The following is a 24,674-nucleotide window of genomic DNA, read 5'->3' as shown; positions in this document are numbered from 1 at the left end:
TCCAGGTCCCCCAAGATGGTCTTGACGCTGGAGGACCTTATTGCAGAGGAATATGTTCCTCGCTCTTCTGCAAAGGAAATGTAGAGGATGAACTTTCTCAGTTAAGGAAATCAATTCTTTTGTTTGGTCTGTATGTGAAGTGTGTGTGAGACCCAAAACCGTTATTTGTTTCTTTTCAAAAGAAGCTGTCTTCTGACACAAAAGAGGCTGTGCTGGGTTCCTTTAAATTATGAATACCAAAATTCAAAACAGAACAGGAGAAAAGTGTTTCACTCTCTTTTGCTCAGTTTCTTTGAGGTCGCCTTAGTTCTGGCATGTGATAGGTGGATCTGAGTTTCATTGCTGGAAGTAAAATGGGAACCATGTCTAATGATCTTTAACCGAGTATTTTCAACACATGGTTCGTAGTCAAGCAGTTTGCTGGTAATTGTGTTTTCTGGGATGGATCCCGGGTCATTATGCCTGCATGCAGAGTGATCTGCTGGCATTGGTGTGCTAATGTATTGTATCAATTTCTTTTGTATTTTGAGGAGTGTGTGTGAGTGTGTATTAATGCTGATATATTTACATTCAAAGCATATATATTAAGGCCACCAAATGGTTAATGTCATAAAGGCACTTGCCAGCATGACTGACACTTCCAATTGAACCCTGAGATTGAAATGGTGAGAGGATAGAAACAACTCCTAAAAATTATCCTTGCACCTGCACACTTCTGCTGTGGCAAACAGTTTCTTGCCTTTTCCCATTAACCAAATAAATTGAGAACAGGTTATCCTTGAACTCAAAGAGACCAGTGTTCTGTGCATTATGAGTGCACAGATTAGAGCAGTGTACCAACAATACCACCTCCTATTCATATTCTTCCTGCCTATAAGTTCTCTGCATTTCAATGTTTCATACCAGCAGGCTGATGAGGCCTAGGGTATAAAATTTTGGCAACCACCCTGAAAGCTGACTCATTGTTTATACTAAGGACATATTGGCCTTTGCTTATGAACAGGTGCATAAGAAACATATTGATTCTGGGGTCTGGAAAGATGACTCAGCAGGGTTTACCACTTTTTGCTGGGGCAGAGGCTCTGGCTTTGATTCACAGAACCAACATCTTGGCTGAGAACCTTCTGGAAATGCAGTGCCAGGGGATCCAAAGCACCCATGGATGTCAGTGGGCAGACCACAAACAGAGTGCACAGAAAGAATGCATTCAAAACATTTGCACCCCTAAAATAAATCCACTGAAGTCATACAAGAGTGTTTGGTAGGTTCCTGTTGACATTATCTACTGCATGATTCTCTAACATTTACTCTTTTAATTTGTGTGTGGTTTCTTTTCTGATTCAAAGAGCTCCCTTTCTGATTTTTGTCTCCATAGTCTAATTTACTATCACATACCCATGAAAATAGTGGTTCTCAACAGGTGGTTAGTGACCCATTTGGAAAACAAAAGACTGTCTTGTGGTGATATTTTATTTGTACTGAAATGTTATTTTAATTTTATGTTAATAAATAAAGTTGCCCTGGGGTCAGAGCTATTAGAGCCATAGTAAGAACATGGTGGTTAGAAGAGCTAGGTAGATTTCTGTGTGTTCAGGGATACAGCCAGTATTGGAGACATACGCCTTTAAGACCTGGAGGGCGGTACTTACAGGCAGTGATGAGGCAGTCATGTGGTTGGGTTTACCACCAATGAGAAGGCAGAACAGAAAGATTATTTAAACAGGGACACAGGAAGTACCTCCCTCTCTCGGGGAAGCTAGGAGCACTGCAGGAGGTAAGATTTTATCTCTGAGCTCTGACCTCTCGGCTTTTCTCTTTTACCTTGGCTCTGTGTTTCTTATTTTAATAATACGATTGGTTACATCTACCTCTGGCGCCCAACGTGACAAGAATCCATTAAAAACTGCTTGGGGCCGGCTCCCTAGCCGGAGCAGCCGGCTCCCTAGCCCCAGCCCAGGTCTGCTTGGGCTCAGGCCGGACTGTGAGCTGCTTGCTTAAAGCCAGTGCTACAAACAGCTCAGGCCTGCCCTGCTAAACAGGGCCCCTGGCTGTAAAGCCAAGCCTTGACTCGGCTCAGAGGGAACAAGTGGCTGGCTTTAAGCTTTAGCCGGCTACCCCTTCGCTTTCACTTTCACTTTCACTTTCACTTTCGCTTTCGCTTTTGCTTTCTCTCTGTCTCTCTGTTTCTCTCTCTCTCTCTCTCTCTCTCTCTCTCTCTCTCTCTCTCTGGATTTACACCTAGGACTCTAGGTGGCTGTTTTGAAATTCGCTCGGATTTCTACTGTTCTACGCAGATTTGGTAAGTCATAAAGGAAACTATTTAAAAGACAAATTTTTTCCACATTTAAAAAAATGGGTTTCCTGTGTACATTGGAAGAAAATTGGGTTTTGTTTGAAATTTTAGGCAGTCTGACAATGGAACAACTATATGAAAAGATTAGTATTATGGGAATTATGCAGTTAATCACCATGCTTATTCTCATTTTACTATTTAAAAAGATAGTCGATTTAAGTGCCAGGATAACAGCTTTAGAAAAACCTGTTAATTTTAACAGTGAAGTTGGTTCAAGTTTGGATCATAAGGTTACAGAAAGAAAGCCTGTTTTCACACAATCATCCTTAATTTATCCTGTAACCGTACAGCAGATGCCTGATCAAATGGCTACACAAAATATCTGGGCTCCAATTGAACTGATGGATTTTAAAAGGTTTAAGGAGGCAATAGTATCTTATGGCATGCATTCCCCATATGTAAAGCAAATGTTAAACTCTTGGTCAACATATAATAGGATTATACCACAGGACTGGCGGGACCTTGCACAAGCTGTTCTGGAACCCAGCCAGAGAATTCAATTTCTGACTTGGTTTAAGGAGGAAGCTAGAAACGTAGATACACAATGGAGGGATAAAGGAATACAAGTTTGTCAGGATCAGCTTATTGGAGAAGGCCAATATGCTTCAATACAAACACAATGTTTATATGATGTTCAAACCGTAATTTTATGTCGAATGGCAGCCTTGAATGCATGGGACAGAGTTGATGAACCAGGAAAAAAACATGAGTCATTCACAAAGGTTATGCAAGGCCCTAAAGAATCTTTCACAGATTTTTTAGAAAGACTGGCTTCAGCAGTAAACAGAATGGTCTCAGGATCAGAAGCTAGTAAGGCAATAATTGAAGCTTTGGCATTTGAGAATGCGAATGCAGCATGCAAAAGAATAATCAGGCCGTTAAGGGCAAGATCTGCACCTTTGGAAGATTGGATTAGAGAAACAATTAATGTTGAGGTTGATGAGCATGATACGTGGGTAGGAGAAGTAATTTCAAAAGGTTTGAGGAGTGTTAGATGTTTTGGGTGTGGAAAGCAAGGACATTTTAAAAGGGACTGTAAACAGGTCAATCCTAGAAGCAATGTTTCTTCAAGGAACAATGGCAACAGAATGCCCCTTCCTTCTGGAGTATGCAGAAGGTGTGGTAAGGGAAAACACTGGACCAACGAATGTAGATCAACAAAGGACAGACAGGGTAATCCTTTGCCTCAGTTTTCGGGAAACTCCCGGAGGGGCCTCATGCAGGCCCCCATAGCAAAACCAGTTCAAACCTTTCCTGCAGCTGTAGAGGAAATGCCTGCTCTGGAGAGCGATTAAATAACCAAATGACTATTGGAATAAATCATGCTGGTCAGGATGATGAAACAGAGAGAATAGAAAATTCAGGAGAAAACATAAAGAAAATTTTTTGGCAAACTTCTATTAATGAACAGAGACCAAAATTAACCATAAAAATAAATGGTGTTTTGTTGTCTGGTCTGGTAGACACAGGTGCGGACATTACCATAATTGCACCAGAATTTTGGCATCCAGCTTGGCCTCTTCAGGAGGTAAACGTTCAATTGTTAGGAATTGGGACATTATCTGGAGTGAAACAGAGTGCAAGATGGCTCGAATGTATAGGTCCAGAAGGACAGAGAGGAAAATTAAAACCATATGTCGCTAACATAGCTATGAACCTGTGGGGTCGAGACTTGTTGCAACAATGGAATACTCAGATTAAAATCCCTCCAATCTCAGAAACAAATCATAAACTAGCACATGTTTCTGAGAGAAATATTAGAAGGCATTATTTTGAGTGGTCACCAGCCATCCATATTATACAGGAACAGGGCACAACAACTGATAATCTTCCAAAAATACCAACAGCTCTACCTTTAAAATGGTTAACAGACAAGCCTGTATGGGTTCAGCAATGGCCTTTAACAACAGAGAAACTCCAGGCTTTAGAAGAGCTGGTAGAAGAACAGTTAAATGCTCAGCATATTGAACAGTCAACCAGCCCTTGGAATTCTCCTGTATTTGTTATTAAAAAGAAATCTGGTAAATGGAGAATGGTAACAGACCTTAGAGCAATTAACAAAGTAATTCAGCCGATGGGCTCTCTACAATCTGGAATTCCTTTGCCTACTCTGTTACCAAAAGGATGGCCTCTCATAGTTATTGATTTAAAAGACTGTTTCTTTTCAATACCCTTACAAGAAAAGGACAAAGAAAGATTTGCTTTCACAGTGCCTACTTATAATAATTCTCAACCGGTTAAAAGATTTCAATGGAGGGTCCTCCCACAGGGAATGTTAAATAGCCCAACTCTGTGCCAATATTTTGTACAACAGCCATTGGAAGTGATACGTAAAAAATTTCCTAAATCTATAATTTATCATTATATGGATGATATTTTACTAGCTGACTCAAATGCAGATACTTTAGAAAGAATGTTTGAAGAAGTAAAGAAAATTTTGCCTTGCTGGGGATTACAAATTGCTCCTGAAAAAATACAAAGAGGAGATTCTATTAATTATTTAGGATATAAAATAGACCTACAAAAAATTAGACCCCAAAAGGTGCAAATTAGGAGAGATAGACTACAGACACTTAATGACTTTCAAAGATTATTTGGAGATATTTCTCATCTACGAACTATTGTTGGGGTAAAAAATGATGAACTGACTAATTTGTTCAAAACCTTAGAAGGTGACAAGGACTTAAATAGTCCAAGAGAATTATCACCTGAAGCTGAGAAAGAATTGGCCTTGGTAGAAAAGAAAGTGCATGAAGGGCACGTGGATCGTATTGATCCAAAGCTGGATTGCATTTTGGTTATTTTACCTTCTAGGCATTCCCCTACTGGAATATTAATGCAGAGGGAAGATATTATATTGGAATGGATATTTTTACCAAATAAACCAAATAAAAAATTAAAAACTTATGTGGAAAAAATCTCTGACTTGATTTGGAAAGGAAAATTGAGACTTCGTCAGTTAGCAGGAATAGACCCAGCAGAAATTGTCGTACCTTTAACTAAGGAGGACATTGAAAAATTATGGACAGAAAGTGAACCTTGGCAAAGAGCTTGCAGTAATTTTTTGGGAGAAATTAACAGCAAATATCCCAAAAGCAACAGAATTGATTTTATAAAGAGAGCTGATTGGATCTTGCCTCGAATTGTACGGCAAAAACCCATATCTGGAGTTCGTACATTTTATACAGATGCCAACAAACAAGGAAAGGCAGGTTACAAATCAGAAAATTTAAGTAAAGTGGTACAAAGTCCTTATAATTCAGTGCAAAAATCAGAATTGTATGCTATTCTGTTGGTATTAATGGATTTTTCAGAACCTCTCAACATAGTAACTGACTCTCAGTATGCTGAAAGAGTGGTATTACATATTGAGACTGCAGAATTTATCCCTGATGCTTCAGAATTAACTTCACTATTTATTCAATTACAAGATACAATCAGGAAAAGGAGTCATCCTTTATATATAACTCACATCCGATCTCATACTGGTTTGCCAGGCCCTCTAGCACAAGGCAATGATGAGATTGATAAATTATTGATAGGAAATGTGCTGGAGGCCTCAGACTTTCATAAAAAACATCACGTCAATAGTAAAGGTTTAAAAAAGGATTTTTCCATAACCTGGCAACAAGCCAAAGAAATAGTAAAGAAATGTCCTACTTGTTCCTTCTATAATCAAACGCCATTACCAGCAGGATGTAACCCAAAGGGTACTCAGAGGAATGAAATCTGGCAGATGGATGTGTTTCACTTTGCAGAATTTGGAAAACTGAAATATGTACACCACACTATCGATACTTATTCAGGATTTCAATGGGCAACTGCTTTGAGTTCTGAAAAAGCTGATTCTGTAATCACTCATTTGCTAGAAGTTATGGCCATTATGGGTATACCTGCACAAATCAAAACTGACAATGCTCCATCATATGTCTCTGTTAAAATGAAACAGTTTTTTGCTTATTACAATATAAAGCATATTACAGGTATACCACATAATCCTACAGGTCAAGCAGTTATAGAAAGGTCAAACAGAACTCTAAAGGATATGCTAAATAAACAGAAAGGAGTAACAAAAACCCCCAGAAATAGACTGCATAATGCTCTATTAACTTTGAATTTTCTGAATGCCAATGAGAAAGGAACAACAGCTGCAGAGAGACATTGGGTAATAGAAAAAACTACAGAATTAAATCAGCCTATATACTTTAAGGATGTGCTGACCTCAGAATGGAAACCAGGGTATGTATTACGTTGGGGACGAGGTTTTGCTTTTGTTTCTACAGGAGAAGATAAGCTGTGGGTACCATCAAAATTGATAAAGGTTCGATTTGAACAAGAGAAACCTCTTAATTAGAGGAGGTGATAGTTCATCAACCAGCATAAACATCCAATTTAAACTAACTTGTACCTGTAACACATGTCTTTTCATTTAATCAGATAATAACTTGCCAAAAAGGAACATCCCCAAAATTAGTCTTGGGGGAAGGTTTTTGTTTTTGTCTTTTAGGAGAATGAATGTTAAGGAATCTGAAGGACACAAGACAAATGAGACAACTGAAGAAAAGGGACAAATCATCTATCCCAGGAAACAGAGTATATGGGAGTATATGGCATATGGGTATATATAATCTAAAAAAATTTATGTCTTCTTAAATGTTTGTTTCTGCTTTTCTCTAAAGATTTAACACTATTGGTTTTCTAATAGTCCCAGTTCAATTAAAATTTAAAGCTGACTTTGGAGTTGGAGAATGGCTCTCTCCTTCTTTAAACTCAAGCATGTTGTTAAAATGAAAATACAAACTCCCTGTATCATGCCAGAATAAAAGAGCCATTTTCTGCTATGGGACAGGACAAAAGCCAAATTAATTAAGGGACTATTCTATTACTAATCTCAACTCTTTGATTCTATTCTGATTCTTTAAACTTTTCTTAAAGTATAAATTTTATATCGAAATTTACAAGATTAATATATACATTTTAAACTTGGTTAAGATATGAATGGTCATATAGAGTACTAACTAATTCTAGAAAAAAGGCTTCAGTTAGCTGCATATATATGTCTTTGTGTTCGAGTCTCTTATCAGTTTTCTGCAGGAAATCACGGCCAGGCCTAACATCAACTGAAGTCTCCGGAAAGAAGATGGGGCCCCACAACAACAACAACAACAACAATTCCACGTGGACAATAATAATATCACTAAGCTGACAAACATCATCTACAGATCAGCTTTGAACTACAAGGTGCTCAGAACAATTTTGAGATGACTAGCTGAGATGATCCAGTCTCAAAGACTACTTGAATAAGGACTTGAGATAAACCCTGAACTTTGGCTTTATACACAGACTGGATAATAATGAAGGATATAGTTACCTTTCCTAGAATTTGACAATTAACCTAAATTTTTCTTTCAGGATAAAGATAACTTCACCCATACCCAGCAGGAAGCAATTTTAAGAATATGACACCCACATTGCCAAAGAAGTGGTGTGGGGCGGGTGGTTTTTTGGTTCTTTTTAACGGGTTTTGGGTCTGGGATAATTTTCATTATTTAGGGGGGTAGGTTACAAGTTGTTGTCAAGGGTTAGGAAAAAGGCTAAGCAAAGGAGATTAGATTTAAGGTTCTTGTTTAAAAAAAAAAAAAGAAAGAAAGAAAGAAAAGAAAAGAAAAAGATAATTACTAGTTTTAAATACTTTACATTATTACCAACTATTAGGATATAAAGAAATGAAAGTAGTTAGACATTACAATAGAAATTGTAGTCATATTAGATATGTTTTAAAAATTGAGCAGATATATTTTAGACAGGTCATCTTCAAACCCTTCAGAGATCTACCGAATATGGCATTTAAAATGTTTTAATAACTTAGAAATTTTTCTTTTTTGAGACATGTCGGCTCCTGGCAGTACCAATCTACTTCAGAGAAAATATGGGCATTGAAGAAACTGCATATGGAGTTAATTTTCATTGTGGCAAAAGTTAGCCACTGGACAACAAAGTATCCTCAAATCAACAGGACAAAATGGACAGACAGAACACGAAACAAAGGACTACCGATTCCTGCCAAAACAAGTATGGTTATGGCTTTATCAGAAGGCATCTTCTGAGGCCAGGACAATATGGCACTATCCCTGAAGTGGCCTTCACAATCTGGAAAAGGTACAGTGTCCTTTTCTTAGAAGGCAGCTGAACAGGCAGTGGGCCGATGGCTTCTGTTGTGCAATGGAACAGCAACTGAAAGCTCACGCCTCTCAATAGTAGACTGGCATTTAATAGAGGGATGTGGAGAAGGGCATGCTTAGATGAAGCCATATATACACAGCCAAGAAGAATGGACAGCTGAATTCAAAAACCATCAACAATTTCCAGAATTTAAAATCCTGAATCATGACATGACACTAGTGGAATTCAGGTGTTTCTGGTACATGGACTGCTCTCACCCAGTGTGAGGTTGAACTGTTGACCTTGTGTACAACCTACTTCACAAATGAGTCTGTCAGATACACTAAGCCTATAGGCTGAAGATGATGCCCCAACACTGTGGAGAAACCTCAGGTGACTGTCCAGGCAGCTGGCTGTTTCTGTCAACTCACAAAATTTTTGGAAGTTGCTTTTGTGCACTTCTTGTTTTTATTTTTGTTAGCTAATATTATTTCCTTCTTGGGTCTCTGAGGGAGTTGAAGATTAGTTAGTTATAGTTGAAGATTAATTAGGATAGAAAGTGAATTAGATACATTTTGGACTTACTAAAATAGGATAGATAAGGGAATTATTTTCTCTGATTTGTCAAATACAAATGGACTAGACATCGTTTAGGTATTTGTTACTTGTATATATTGTATATAGTTATTGTACTTTTGTATATAGTCTTTCTTTTGTTAGTTATAACCTTTTGCCTTTTTTCTTTTAATTAAAATAGAAAAGGGGAAATGTGGTGATATTTTATTTGTACTGAAATGTTATTTTAATTTTATGTTAATAAATAAAGTTGCCCTGGGGTCAGAGCTATTAGAGCCATAGTAAGAACGTGGTGGTTAGAAGAGCTAGGTAGATTTCTGTGTGTTCAGGGATACAGCCAGTATTGGAGACATACGCCTTTAAGACCTGGAGGGCGGTACTTACAGGCAGTGATGAGGCAGTCATGTGGTTGGGTTTACAACCAATGAGAAGGCAGAACAGAAAGATTATTTAAACAGGGACACAGGAAGTACCTCCCTCTCTCGGGGAAGCTAGGAGCACTGCAGGAGGTAAGATTTTATCTCTGAGCTCTGACCTCTCGGCTTTTCTCTTTTACCTTGGCTCTGTGTTTCTTATTTTAATAATACGATTGGTTACATCTACACTGTCTTTCACGGGGTTCACCTAACTCCTTCTGAAAACATAGATACAGACATGATAATTCATAAGACGTGAAAAATGACAGTTATCACATAGCAAGGGAAAAAATTTCCTGTGCAGGTTCACCACAACATGAGATAGGTCATCAGATGGCCACACCCTTAAGAAGGTTGAGAACTAGTGCCTCACAGGGTGATTAGATTGTAGGCTCCCAGAAGGGAGGATATGAAGGAGGTGAAGAAATGGGCCAGGCTGGCTTCCTCTTCAATGACACTATTTGAAATACTGCAGACATAGGAACACAGAGACATCGTTCCTTACACAAACAAATATATTACATGTCAAATTAGTGGGAATTAAAGGTAAATATATTTCTTTTTCTTTGCAGCTATCAGTTATTACCTCATCTAGCAGAGACATTTCCAGGTCCCCCAAGATGGTCTTGACGCTGGAGGACCTTATTGCAGAGGAATATGTTCCTCGCTCTTCTACAAAGGAAATGTAGAGGATGAACCTTCTCAGTTAAGGAAATCAATTCTTTGGTTTGGTCTGTATGTGAAGTGTGTGTGAGACCCAAAACCGTTATTTGCTTCGTTTTCAAAAGAAGCCGTCTTCTGACACAAAAGAGGCTGTGCTGGGTTCCTTTAAATTATGAATACCAAAATTCAAAACAGAACAGGAGAAAAGTGTTTCACTCTCTTTTGCTCAGTTTCTTTGAGGTCGCCTGAGTTCTGGCATGTGATAGGTGGATCTGAGTTTCATTGCTGGAAGTAAAATGGGAACCATGTCTAATGATCTTTAACCGAGTATTTTCAACACATGGTTCGTAGTCAAGCAGTTTGCTGGTAATTGTGTTTTCTGGGATGGATCCCGGGTCATTATGCCTGCATGCAGAGTGATCTGCTGGCATTGGTGTGCTAGTGTATTGTATCAATTTCTTTTGTATTTTGAGGAGTGTGTGTGAGTGTGTATTAATGCTGATATATTTACATTCAAAGCATATATATTAAGGCCACCAAATGGCTAATGTCATAAAGGCACTTGCCAGCATGACTGACACTTCCAATTGAACCCTGAGATTGAAATGGTGAGAGGATAGAAACAACTCCTAAAAATTATCCTTGCACCTGCACACTTCTGCTGTGGCAAACATTTTCTTGCCTTTTCCCATTAACCAAATAAATTGAAAACAGATTAGCCTTGAACTCAAAGAGACCAGTGTCCTCTGCATTATGAGTGCACAGATTAGAGGAGTGTTCCAACAAGACCACCTCCTATTCATGTTCTTCCTGCCTATAAGTTCTCTGCATTTCAATGTTTCATACCAGCAGGCTGATGAGGCCTAGGGTATAAAATTTTGGCAACCACCCTGAAAGCTGACTCATCGTTTATTCTAAGGATATATTGGTCTTTGCTTATGAACAGGTGCATAAGAAACATATTGATTCTGGGGTCTGGAAAGATGACTCAGCAGGGTTTACCACTTTTTGCTGGGGCAGAGGCTCTGGCTTTGATTCACAGAACCAACATCTTGGCTGAGAACCTTCTGGAACTGCAGGGCCAAGGGATCCAAAGCGCCCCTGGATGTCAGTGGGCAGACCACAAACAGAGTGCACAGAAAGAATGCATTCAAAACATTTGCACCCCTAAAATAAATCCACTGAAGTCATACAAGAGTGTTTGGTAGGTTCCTGTTGACATTATCTACTGCATGATTCTCTAATGTTTACTCTTTTAATTTGTGTGTGGTTTCTTTTCTGATTCAAAGAGCTCCCTTTCTGATTTTTGTCTCCATATTCTAATTTACTATCACATACCCATGAAAATAGTGGTTCTCAACAGGTGGTTAGTGACCCATTTGGAAAACCTAAGACTGTCTTTCACCGGGTTCACCTAACACCTTCTGAAAACATAGATATAGACATGATAATTCATAAGACGTGAAAAATGACAGTTATCAAATAGCAATGGAAAAAATTTCCTGTGCAGGTTCACCACAACATGAGAAAGGTCATCAGATGGCCACACCCTTAGGAAGGTTGAGAACTAGTGCCTTACAGGGTGATTAGATTGTGGGCTCCCAGAAGGGAGGATATGAAGGAGGTGAAGAAATGGGCCAGGCTGGCTTCCTCTTCTCTGACACTATTTGAAATACTGCAGACATAGGAACACAGAGACATCGTTCATTACACAAACAAATATATTACATGTCAAATTAGTGGGAAGTAAAGGAAAATATATTTGTTTTTCTTTGCAGCTATCAGTTATTACCTCATCTAGCGGACACAGTTCCAGGTCCCCCAAGATGGTCTTGATGCTGGAGGACCTTATTGCACAGCCAATATGTTCCTCGCTCTTCTGCAAAGGAAAGGTAGAGGATGAACCTTCTCAGTTAAGGAAATCAATTCTTTGGTTTGGTCTGTATGTGAAGTGTGTGTGAGACCCAAAACCGTTTTTTGCTTCGTTTTCAAATGAAGCCGTCTTCTGACACAAAAGAGGCTGTGCTGGGTTCCTTTAAATTATGAATACCAAAATTCAAAACAGAACAGGAGAAAAGTGTTTCACTCTCTTTTGCTCAGTTTCTTTGAGGTCGCCTGAGTTCTGGCATGTGATAGGTGGATCTGAGTTTCATTGCTGGAAGTAAAATGGGAACCATGTCTAATGATCTTTAACCGAGTATTTTCAACACATGGTTCGTAGTCAAGCAGTTTGCTGGTAATTGTGTTTTCTGGGATGGATCCCGGGTCATTATGCCTGCATGCAGAGTGATCTGTTGGCATTGGTGTGCTAGTGTATTGTATCAATTTCTTTTGTATTTTGTGGAGTGTGTGAGAGTGTGTATTAATGCTGATATATTTACATTCAAAGCATATATATTAAGGCCACCAAATGGCTAATGTCATAAAGGCACTTGCCAGCATGACTGACACTTCCAATTGAACCCTGAGATTGAAATGGTGAGAGGATAGAAACAACTCCTAAAAATTATCCTTGCACCTGCACACTTCTGCTGTGGCAAACAGTTTCTTGCCTTTTTCCCATTCACCAAATAAATTGAGAACAGGTTATCCTTGAACTCAAAGAGACCAGTGTCCTCTGCATTATGAGTGCACAGATTAGAGGAGTGTACCAACAAGACCACCTCCTATTCATGTTCTTCCTGCCTATAAGTTCTCTGCATTTCAATGTTTCATACCAGCAGGCTGATGAGGCCTAGGGTATAAAATTTTGGCAACCACCCTGAAAGCTGACTCATCGTTTATACTAAGGACATATTGGTCTTTGCTTATGAACAGGTGCATGAGAAACATATTGATTCTGGGGTCTGGAAAGATGACTCAGCAGGGTTTACCACTTTTTGCTGGGGCCTCTAGAGGCTCTGGCTTTGATTCAGAGAACCAACATCTTGGCTGAGAACCTTCTGGAACTGCAGTGCCAGGGGATCCAAAGCGCCCCTGGATGTCAGTGGGCAGACCACAAACAGAGTGCACAGAAAGAATGCATTCAAAACATTTGCACCCCTAAAATAAATCCACTGAAGTCATACAAGAGTGTTTGGTAGGTTCCTGTTGACATTATCTACTGCATGATTCTCTAACGTTTACTCTCTTTATTTGTGTGTGGTTTCTTTTCTGATTCAAAGAGCTCCCTTTCTGATATTTGTCAACATAGTCTAATTTACTATCACATACCCATGAAAATAGTGGTTCTCAACAGGTGGTTAGTGACCCATTTGGAAAACCTAAGACTTTCTTTCACAGGGTTCACCTAACACCTTCTGAAAACATAGATATATACATGATAATTCATAAGACGTGAAAAATGACAGTTATCACATAGCAAGGGAAAAAATTTCCTGTGCAGGTTCACCACAACATGAGATAAGGTCATCAGATGGCCACACCCTTAAGAAGGTTGAGAACTAGTGCCTTACAGGGTGATTAGATTGTGGGCTCCCAGAAGGGAGGATATGAAGGAGGTGAAGAAATGGGCCAGGCTGGCTTCCTCTTCTCTGACACTATTTGAAATACTGCAGACATAGGAACACAGAGACATCGTTCCTTACACAAACAAATATATTACATGTCAAATTAGTGGGAATTAAAGGTAAATATATTTCTTTTTCTTTGCAGCTATCAGTTATTACCTCATCTAGCGGAGACATTTCCAGGTCCCCCAAGATGGTCTTGATGCTGGAGGACCTTATTGCAGAGCCAATATGTTCCTCGCTCTTCTGCAAAGCAAAGGTAGAGGATGAACCGTCGCAGTTAAGGAAATCAATTCTTTTGTTTTGTCTGTATGTGAAGTGTTTGTGAGACCCAAAACCGTTATTTGCTTCGTTTTCAAATGAAGCCGTCTTCTGACACAAAAGAGGCTGTGCTGGGTTCCTTTAAATTATGAATATGAAAATTCAAACAGAACAGGAGAAAAGTGTTTCACTCTCTTTTGCTCAGTTTCTTTGAGGTCGCCTGAGTTCTGGCATGTGATAGGTGGATCTGAGTTTCATTGCTGGAAGTAAAATGGAACCATGTCTAATGATCTTTAACCGAGTATTTTCAACACATGGTTCGTAGTCAAGCAGTTTGCTGGTAATTGTGTTTTCTGGGATGGATCCCGGGTCATTATGCCTGCATGCAGAGTGATCTGCTGGCATTGGTGTGCTAGTGTATTGTATCAATTTCTTTTGTATTTTGTGGAGTGTGTGAGAGTGTGTATTAATGCTGATATATTTACATTCAAAGCATATATATTAAGGCCACCAAATGGCTAATGTCATAAAGGCTCTTGCCAGCATGACTGACACTTCCAATTGAACCCTGAGATTGAAATGGTGAGAGGATAGAAACAACTCCTAAAAATTATCCTTGCACCTGCACACTTCTGCTGTGGCAAACAGTTTCTTGCCTTTTCCCATTAACCAAATAAATTGAAAACAGATTAGCCTTGAACTCAAAGAGACCAGTGTCCTCTGCATTATGAGTGCACAGATTAGAGGAGTCTTCCAACAAGACCACCTCCTATTCATGTTCTTCCTGCCTATAAGTTCTCTGCATTTCAATGTTTCATACCAGCAGGCTGATGAGGCCTAGGGTATAAAATTTTGGCAACCACCCTGAAAGTTGACTCATTGTTTATACTAAGGACATATTGGTCTTTGCTTATGAACAGGTGCATAAGAAACATATTGATTCTGGGGTCTGGAAAGATGACTCAGCAGGGTTTACCACTTTTTGCTGGGGCAACCGCTCTGGCTTTGATTCAGAGAACCAACATCTTGGCTGAGAACCTTCTGGAACAGCAGTGCCAGGGGATCCAAAGCGCCCCTGGATGTCAGTGGGCAGACCACAAACAGAGTGCACAGAAAGAATGCATTCAAAACATTTCCACCCCTAAAATAAACCCACTGAAGTCATACAAGAGTGTGTGGTAGGTTCCTGTTGACATTATCTACTGCATGATTCTCTAACGTTTACTCTCTTTATTTGTGTGTGGTTTCTTTTCTGATTCAAAGAGCTCCCTTTCTGATTTTTGTCTCCATAGTCTAATTTACTATCACATACCCATGAAAATAGTGGTTCTCAACAGGTGGTTAGTGACCCATTTGGAAAACCTAAGACTTTCTTTCACGGGGTTCACCTAACACTTTCTGAAAACATAGAAATATACATGATAATTCATAAGATGTGAAAAATGACAGTTATCACATAGCAAGGGAAAAAATTTCCTGTGCACGTTCACCACAACATGAGATAGGTCATCAGATGGCCACACTCTTAAGAAGGTTGAGAACTAGTGCCTTACAGGGTGATTAGATTGTGGGCTCCCAGAAGGGAGGATATGAAGGAGGTGAAGAAATGGGCCAGGCTGGCTTCCTCTTCTCTGACACTATTTGAAATACTGCAGACATAGGAACACAGAGACATCGTTCCTTACACAAACAAATATATTACATGTCAAATTAGTGGGAATTAAAGGTAAATATATTTCTTTTTCTTTGCAGCTATCAGTTATTACCTCATCTAGCGGAGACATTTCCAGGTCCCCCAAGATGGTCTTGATGCTGGAGGACCTTATTGCACAGCCAATATGTTCCTCGCTCTTCTGCAAAGGAAAGGTAGAGGATGAACCTTCGCAGTTAAGGAAATCAATTCTTTTGTTTGGTCTGTATGTGAAGTGTTTGTGAGACCCAAAACCGTTATTTGCTTCGTTTTCAAATGAAGCCGTCTTCTGACACAAAAGAGGCTGTGCTGGGTTCCTTTAAATTATGAATATGAAAATTCAAACAGAACAGGAGAAAAGTGTTTCACTCTCTTTTGCTCAGTTTCTTTGAGGTCGCCTGAGTTCTGGCATGTGATAGGTGGATCTGAGTTTCATTGCTGGAAGTAAAATGGGAACCATGTCTAATGATCTTTAACCGAGTATTTTCAACACATGGTTCGTAGTCAAGCACTTTGCTGGTAATTGTGTTTTCTGGGATGGATCCCGGGTCATTATGCCTGCATGCAGAGTGATCTGCTGGCATTGGTGTGCTAGTGTATTGTATCAATTTCTTTTGTATTTTGTGGAGTGTGTGAGAGTGTGTATTAATGCTGATATATTTACATTCAAAGCATATATATTAAGGCCACCAAATGGCTAATGTCATAAAGGCTCTTGCCAGCATGACTGACACTTCCAATTGAACCCTGAGATTGAAATAGTGAGAGGATAGAAACAACTCCTAAAAATTATCCTTGCACCTGCACACTTCTGCTGTGGCAAACATTTTCTTGCCTTTTCCCACTCACCAAATAAATTGAAAACAGATTAGCCTTGAACTCAAAGAGACCAGTGTCCTCTGCATTATGAGTGCACAGATTAGAGGAGTCTTCCAACAAGACCACCTCCTATTCATGTTCTTCCTGACTATAAGTTCTCTGCATTTCAATGTTTCATACCAGCAGGCTGATGAGGCCTAGGGTCTAAAATTTTGGCAACCACCCTGAAAGCTGACTCATTGTTTATACTAAGGACATATTGGTCTTTGCTTATGAACAGGTGCATAAGAAACATATTGATTCTAGGGTCTGGAAAGATGACTCAGGAGGGTTTACCACTTTTTGCTGGGGCCTCTAGAGGCTCTGGCTTTGATTCAGAGAACCAACATCTTGGCTGAGAACCTTCTGGAACTGCAGTGCCAGGGGATCCAAAGCGCCCCTGGATGTCAGTGGGCAGACCACAAACAGAGTGCACAGAAAGAATGCATTCAAAACATTTCCACCCCTAAAATAAATCCACTGAAGTCATACAAGAGTGTTTGGTAGGTTCCTGTTGACATTATCTACTGCATGATTCTCTAACGTTTACTCTCTTTATTTGTGTGTGGTTTCTTTTCATATTCAAAGAGCTCTCTTTCGATTTTTGTCTCCATAGTCTAATTTACTATCACATACCCATGAAAATAGTGGTTCTCAACAGGTGGTTAGTGACCCATTTGGAAAACCTAAGACTTTCTTTCACGGGGTTCACCTAACACTTTCTGAAAACATAGATATATACATGATAATTCATAAGACGTGAAAAATGACAGTTATCACATAGCAAGGGAAAAAATTTCCTGTGCAGGTTCACCACAACATGAGATAGGTCATCAGATGGCCACACCCTTAAGAAGGTTGAGAACTAGTGCCTCACAGGGTGATTAGATTGTGGGCTCCCAGAAGGGAGGATATGAAGGAGGTGAAGAAATGGGCCAGGCTGGCTTCCTCTTCAATGACACTATTTGAAATACTGCAGACATAGGAACACAGAGACATCGTTCCTTACAAAAACAAATATATTACATGTCAAATTAGTGGGAATTAAAGGAAAATATATTTCTTTTTCTTTGCAGCTATCAGTTATTACCTCATCTAGCAGAGACAGTTCCAGGTCCCCCAAGATGGTCTTGACGCTGGAGGACCTTATTGCAGAGCCAATATGTTCCTCACTCTTCTGCAAAGGAAAGGTAGAGGATGAACCTTCGCAGTTAAGGAAATCAATTCTTTTGTTTGGTCTGTATATGAAGTGTGTGTGAGACCCAAAACCGTTATTTGCTTCATTTTCAAATGAAGCCTTCTTCTGACACGAAAGAGGCTGTGCTGGGTTCCTTTAAATTATGAATACCAAAATTCAAAACAGAACAGGAGAAAAGTGTTTCACTCTCTTTTGCTCAGTTTCTTTGAGGTCGCCTGAGTTCTGGCATGTGATAGGTGGATCTGAGTTTCATTGCTGAAGTAAAATGGGAACCATGTCTAATGATCTTTAACCGAGTATTTTCAACACATGGTTCGTAGTCAAGCAGTTTGCTGGTAATTGTGTTTTCTGGGATGGATCCCGGGTCATTATGCCTGCATGCAGAGTGATCTGCTGGCATTGGTGTGCTAGTGTATTGTATCAATTTCTTTTGTATTTTGTGGAGTGTGTGTGAGTGTGTATTAATGCTGATATATTTACATTCAAAGCATATATATTAAGGCCACCAAATGGCTAATGTCATAAAGGCACTTGCCAGCATGACTGACACTTCCAATTGAACCCTGAGATTGAAATGGTGAGAGGATAGAAACAACTCCTAAAAATTATCCTTGCACCTGCACACTTCTGCTGTGGCAAACAGTTTCGTGCCTTTTCCCATTTACCAAATAAATTGAGAACAGGTTATCATTGAACTCAAAGAGACCAGTGTCCTCTGCATTATGAGTGCACAGATTAGAGGAGTGTACCAAAAAGACCACCTCCTATTCATGTTCTTACTGCCTATAAGTTCTCTGCATTTCAATGTTTCATACCAGCAGGCTGATGAGGCCTACGGTATAAAATTTTGGCAACCACCCCGAAAGCTGACTCATCGTTTATACTAAGGACATATTGGTCTTTGCTTATGAACAGGTGCATGAGAAACATATTGATTCTGGGGTCTGGAGAGATGACTCAGCAGGGTTTACCACTTTTTGCTGGGGCAGAGGCTCTGGCTTTGATTCAGAGAACCAACATCTTGGCTGAGAACCTTCTGGAACTGCAGTGCCAGGGGATCGAAATTGCCCCTGGATGTCAGTGGGCAGACCACAAACAGAGTGCACAGAAAGAATGCATTCAAAACATTTCCACCCCTAAAATAAATCCACTGAAGTCATACAAGAGTGTTTGGTAGGTTCCTGTTGACATTATCTACTGCATGATTCTCTAACGTTTACTCTCTTTATTTGTGGGTGGTTTCTTTTCTGACTCAAAGACCTCCCTTTCTGAATTTTGTCTCCATAGTCTAATTTACTATCACATACCCATGAAAATAGTGGTTCTCAACAGGTAGTTAGTGACCCATTTGGAAAACCTAAGACTGTCTTTCACGGGGTTCACCTAACACCTTCTGAAAACATTGATATAGACATGATAATTCATAAGACGTGAAAAATGACAGTTATCAAATAGCAAGGGAAAAAATTTCCTGTGCAGGTTCACCACAACATGAGATAGGTCATCAGATGGCCACATCCTTAGGAAGGTTGAGAACTAGTGCCTTACAGGGTGATTAGATTGTGGGCTCCCAGAAGGGAGGATATGAACGAGGGGAAGAAATGGGTCAGGCTGGCTTCCTCTTCTCTGACACTATTTGAAATACTGCAGACATAGGAACACAGAGACATCGTTCCTTACACAAACAAATATATTACATGTCAAATTAGTGGGAATTAAAGGTAAATATATTTCTTTTTCTTTGCAGCTATCAGTTATTACCTCATCTAGCGGAGACAGTTCCAGGTCCCCCAAGATGGTCTTGAGGCTGGAGGACCTTATTGCACAGCCAATATGTTCCTCGCTCTTCTACAAAGGAAAGGTAGAGGATGAACCTTCGCAGTTAAGGAAATCAATTCTTTTGTTTGGTCTGTATGTGAAGTGTGTGTGAGACCCAAAACCGTTATTTGCTTTGTTTTCAAATGAAGCCGTCTTCTGACACAAAAGAGGCTGTGCTGGGTTCCTTTAAATTATGAATACCAAAATTCAAAACAGAACAGGAGAAAAGTGTTTCACTCTCTTTTGCTCAGTTTCTTTGAGGTCGCCTGAGTTCTGGCTTGTGATAGGTGGAACTGAGTTTCATTGCTGGAAGTAAAATGGGAACCATGTCTAATGATCTTTAACCAAGTATTTTCAACACATGGTTCGTAGTCAAGCAGTTTGCTGGTAATTGTGTTTTCTGGGATGGATCCCGGGTCACTATGCCTGCATACAGAGTGATCTGCTGGCATTGGTGTGCTAGTGTATTGTATCAATTTCTTTTGTATTTTGTGGAGTGTGTGTGAGTGTGTATTAATGCTGATATATTTACATTCAAAGCATATATATTAAGGCCACCAAATGGCTAATGTCATAAAGGCACTTGCCAGCATGACTGACACTTCCAATTGAACCCTGAGATTGAAATGGTGAGAGGATAGAAACAACTCCTAAAAATTATCCTTGCACCTGCACACTTCTGCTGTGGCAAACAGTTTCTTGCCTTTTCCCATTCACCAAATAAATTGAGAACAGGTTATCATTGAACTCAAAGAGACCAGTGTCCTCTTCATTATGAGTGCACAGATTAGAGGTGTGTACCAACCATACCACCTCCTATTCATGTTCTTACTGCCTATAAGTTCTCTGCATTTCAATGTTTCATACCAGCAGGCTGATGAGGCCTAGGGTATAAAATTTTGGCCACCACCCTGAAAGCTGACTCATCGTTTATACTAAGGACATATTGGTCTTTGCTTATGAACAGGTGCATGAGAAACATATTGATTCTGGGGTCTGGAAAGATGACTCAGCAGGGTTTACCACTTTTTGCTGGGGCAGAGGCTCTGGCTTTGATTCACAGAACCAACATCTTGGCTGAGAACCTTCTGAAACTGCAGTGCCAGGGGATCCAAAGCGCCCCTGGATGTCAGTGGGAAGACCACAAACAGAGTGCCCAGAAAGAATGCATTCAAAACATTTCCACCCCTAAAATAAATCCACTGAAGTCATACAAGAGTGTTTGGTAGGTTCCTGTTGACATTATCTACTGCATGATTCTCTAAGGTTTACTCTTTATTTGTGGGTGGTTTCTTTTCTGATTCAAAGAGCTCCCTTTCTGATTTTTGTCTCCATAGTCTAATTTACTATCACATACCCATGAAAATAGTGGTTCTCAACAGGTGGTTAGTGACCCATTTTAAAACCTAAGACTGTCTTTCACGGGGTTCACCTAACACCTTCTGAAAACATAGATATAGACATGATAATTCATAAGACATGAAAAATGACAGTTATCAAATAGCAAGGGAAAAAATTTCCTGTGCAGGTTCACCACAACATGAGATAGGTCATCAGATGGCCACACACTTAGGAAGGTTGAGAACTAGTTCCTTACAGGGTGATTAGATTGTGGGCTCCCAGAAGGGAGAATATGGAGGAGGTGAAGAAATGGGCCAGGCTGGCTTCCTCTTCTCTGACACTATTTGAAGTACTGCAGACATAGGAACACAGAGACATCGTTCCTTACACAAACAAATATATTATATGTCAAATTAGTGGGAATTAAAGGTAAATATATTTCTTTTTCTTTGCAGCTATCAGTTATTACCTCATCTAGCGGAGACAGTTCCAGGTCCCCCAAGATGGTCTTGACGCTGGAGGACCTTATTGCACAGCCAATATGTTCCTCGCTCTTCTGCAAAGGAAAGGTAGATGATGAACCTTCGCAGTTAAGGAAATCAATTCTTTTGTTTGGTCTGTATGTGAAGTGTGTGTGAGACCCAAAACCGTTATTTGCTTCGTTTTCAAATGAAGCCGGCTTCTGACAAAAAAGAGGCTGTGCTGGGTTCCTTTAAATTATGAATACCAAAATTCAAAACAGAACAGGAGAAAAGTGTTTCACTCTCTTTTGTTCAGTTTATTTGAGGTCGCCTGAGTTCTGGCATGTGATAGGTGGATCTGAGTTTCATTGCTGGAAGTAAAATTGGAACCATGTCTAATGATCTAACCGAGTATTTTCAACACATGGTTCGTAGTCAAGCACTTTGCTGGTAATTGTGTTTTCTGGGATGGATCCCGGGTCATTATGCCTGCATGCAGAGTGATCTGCTGGCATTGGTGTGCTAGTGTATTGTATCAATTTCTTTTGTATTTTGTGGAGTGTGTGTGAGTGTGTATTAATGCTGATATATTTACATTCAAAGCATATATATATTAAGGCCACCAAATGGCTAATGTCATAAAGGCACTTGCCAGCATGACTGACACTTCCAATTGAACCCTGAGATTGAAATGGTGAGAGGATAGAAACAACTCCTAAAAATTATCCTTGCACCTGCACACTTCTGCTGTGGCAAATAGTTTCTTGCCTTTTCCCATTCACCAAATAAATTGAGAACAGGTTATCCTTGAACTCAAAGAGACCAGTGTCCTCTGCATTATGAGAGCACAGATTAGAGGAGTGTACCAACAAGACCACCTCCTATTCATGTTCTTCCTGCCTATAAGTTCTCTGCATTTCAATGTTTCATACCAGCAGGCTGATGAGGCCTAGGGTATAAAATTTTGGCCACCACCCTGAAAGCTGACTCATCGTTTATACTAAGGACATATTGGTCTTTGCTTATGAACAGGTGCATGAGAAACATATTGATTCTGGGGTCTGGAGAGATGACTCAGCAGGGTTTACCACTTTTTGCTGGGGCAGAGTCTCTGGCTTTGATTCACAGAACCAACATCTTGGCTGAGAACCTTCTGGAACTGCAGTGCCAGGGGATCCAAAGCGCCCCTGGATGTCAGTGGGCAGACCACAAACAGAGTGCACAGAAAGAATGCATTCAAAACATTTCCACCCCTAAAATAAATCCACTGAAGTCATACAAGAGTGTTTGGTAGGTTCCTGTTGACATTATCTACTGCATGATTCTCTAACGTTTACTCTCTTTATTTGTGTGTGGTTTCTTTTCTGATTCAAAGAGCTCCCTTTCTGATTTTTGTCTCCATAGTCTAATTTACTATCACATACCCATGAAAATAGTGGTTCTCAACAGGTGGTTAGTGACCCATTTGGAAAACCTAAGACTGTCTTTCACGGGGTTCACCTAACACCTTCTGAAAACATAGATATAGACATGATAAATCATAAGAGGTGAAAAATGACAGTTATCAAATAGCAAGGGAAAAAATTTCCTGTGCAGGTTCACCACAACATGAGATAGGTCATCAGATGGCCACACTCTTAGGAAGGTTGAGAACTAGTGCCTTACAGGGTGATTAGATTGTGGGCTCCCAGAAGGGAGGATATGAAGGCGGTGAAGAAATGGGCCAGGCTGGCTTCCTCTTCTCTGACACTATTTGAAGTACTGCAGACATAGGAACACAGAGACATCGTTCCTTACACAAACAAATATATTACATGTCAAATTAGTGGAAATTAAAGGTAAATATATTTCTTTTTCTTTGCAGCTATCAGTTATTACCTCATCTAGCGGAGACAGTTCCAGGTCCCCCAAGATGGTCTTGACGCTGGAGGACCTTATTGCACAGCCAATATGTTCCTCGCTCTTCTGCAATGGAAAGGTAGAGGATGAACCTTCGCAGTTAAGGAAATCAATTCTTTTGTTTGGTCTGTATGTGAAGTGTGTGTGAGACCCAAAACCGTTATTTGCTTCGTTTTCAAATGAAGCCGTCTTCTGACACAAAAGAGGCTGTGCTGGGTTCCTTTAAATTATGAATACCAAAACTCAAAACAGAACAGGAGAAAAGTGTTTCACTCTCTTTTGCTCAGTTTCTTTGAGGTCGCCTGAGTTCTGGCATGTGATAGGTGGATCTGAGTTTCATTGCTGGAAGTAAAATGGGAACCATGTCTAATGATCTTTAACCGAGTATTTTCAACACATGGTTCGTAGTCAAGCAGTTTGCTGGTAATTGTGTTTTCTGGGATGGATCCCGGGTCATTATGCCTGCATGCAGAGTGATCTGCTGGCATTGGTGTGCTAGTGTATTGTATCAATTTCTTTTGTATTTTGTGGAGTGTGTGTGAGTGTGTATTAATGCTGATATATTTACATTCAAAGCATATATATTAAGGCCACCAAATGGCTAATGTCATAAAGGCACTTGCCAGCATGACTGACACTTCCAATTGAACCCTGAGATTGAAATGGTGAGAGGATAGAAACAACTCTTAAAAATTATCCTTGCACCTGCACACTTATGCTGTGGCAAACAGTTTCTTGCCTGTTCCCATTCACCAAATAAATTGAGAACAGGTTATCCTTGAACTCAAAGAGACCAGTGTCCTCTGCATTATGAGTGCACAGATTAGAGGAGTGTACCAACAAGACCACCTCCTATTCATGTTCTTCCTGCCTATAAGTTCTCTGCATTTCAATGTTTCATAACAGCAGGCTGATGAGGCCTAGGGTATAAAATTTTGGCAACCACCCTGAAAGCTGACTCATCGTTTATACTAAGAACATATTGGTCTTTGCTTATGAACAGGTGCATAAGAAACTTATTGATTCTGGGTTCTGGAAAGATGACTCAGCAGGGTTTACCACTTTTTGCTGGGGCAGAGGCTCTGGCTTTGATTCACAGAACCAACATCTTGGCTGAGAACCTTCTGGAACTGCAGTGCCAGGGGATCCAAAGCGCCCCTGGATGTCAGTGGGCAGACCACAAACAGAGTGCACAGAAAGAATGCATTCAAAACATTTCCACCCCTAAAATAAATCCACTGAAGTCATACAAGAGTGTTTGGTAGGTTCCTGTTGACATTATCTACTGCATGATTCTCTAACGTTTACTCTCTTTATTTGTGTGTGGTTTCTTTTCTGATTCAAAGAGCTCCCTTTCTGATTTTTGTCTCCATAGTCTAATTTACTATCCAATACCCATGAAAATTGTGGTTCTCAACAGGTGGTTAGTGACCCATTTGGAAAACCTAAGACTGTCTTTCACGGGTTCA

At 39.9% G+C, this 24,674-nt stretch overlaps 1 protein-coding gene across 1 annotated transcript in view; it reads right to left on the bottom strand.

Moving 5' to 3' along the window:
- Nucleotides 1–11,761: 11,761 nt before the first annotated feature.
- The window catches only part of LOC143270293 (uncharacterized), a 539,180-nt gene continuing 526,267 nt past the window's right edge, over nucleotides 11,762–24,674 (bottom strand). The window contains exons 52-54 of the mRNA XM_076559691.1: nucleotides 17,579–17,665; nucleotides 13,839–13,925; nucleotides 11,762–12,049 (exon numbers count right to left, since the gene is read on the bottom strand). Coding sequence (XP_076415806.1) covers nucleotides 11,834–12,049; nucleotides 13,839–13,925; nucleotides 17,579–17,665 — 390 coding nt within the window. The 3' untranslated portion in view covers nucleotides 11,762–11,833. The remainder of the gene's footprint in view (nucleotides 12,050–13,838; nucleotides 13,926–17,578; nucleotides 17,666–24,674) is intronic.

The sequence above is a fragment of the Peromyscus maniculatus genome, chromosome 22 (assembly GCF_049852395.1).
Source record: "Peromyscus maniculatus bairdii isolate BWxNUB_F1_BW_parent chromosome 22, HU_Pman_BW_mat_3.1, whole genome shotgun sequence".
NCBI lineage: Eukaryota > Metazoa > Chordata > Mammalia > Rodentia > Cricetidae > Peromyscus > Peromyscus maniculatus.
Note: the sequence above shows the minus strand (reverse complement) of the source record. Positions and strands in the feature narration are given on the sequence as shown.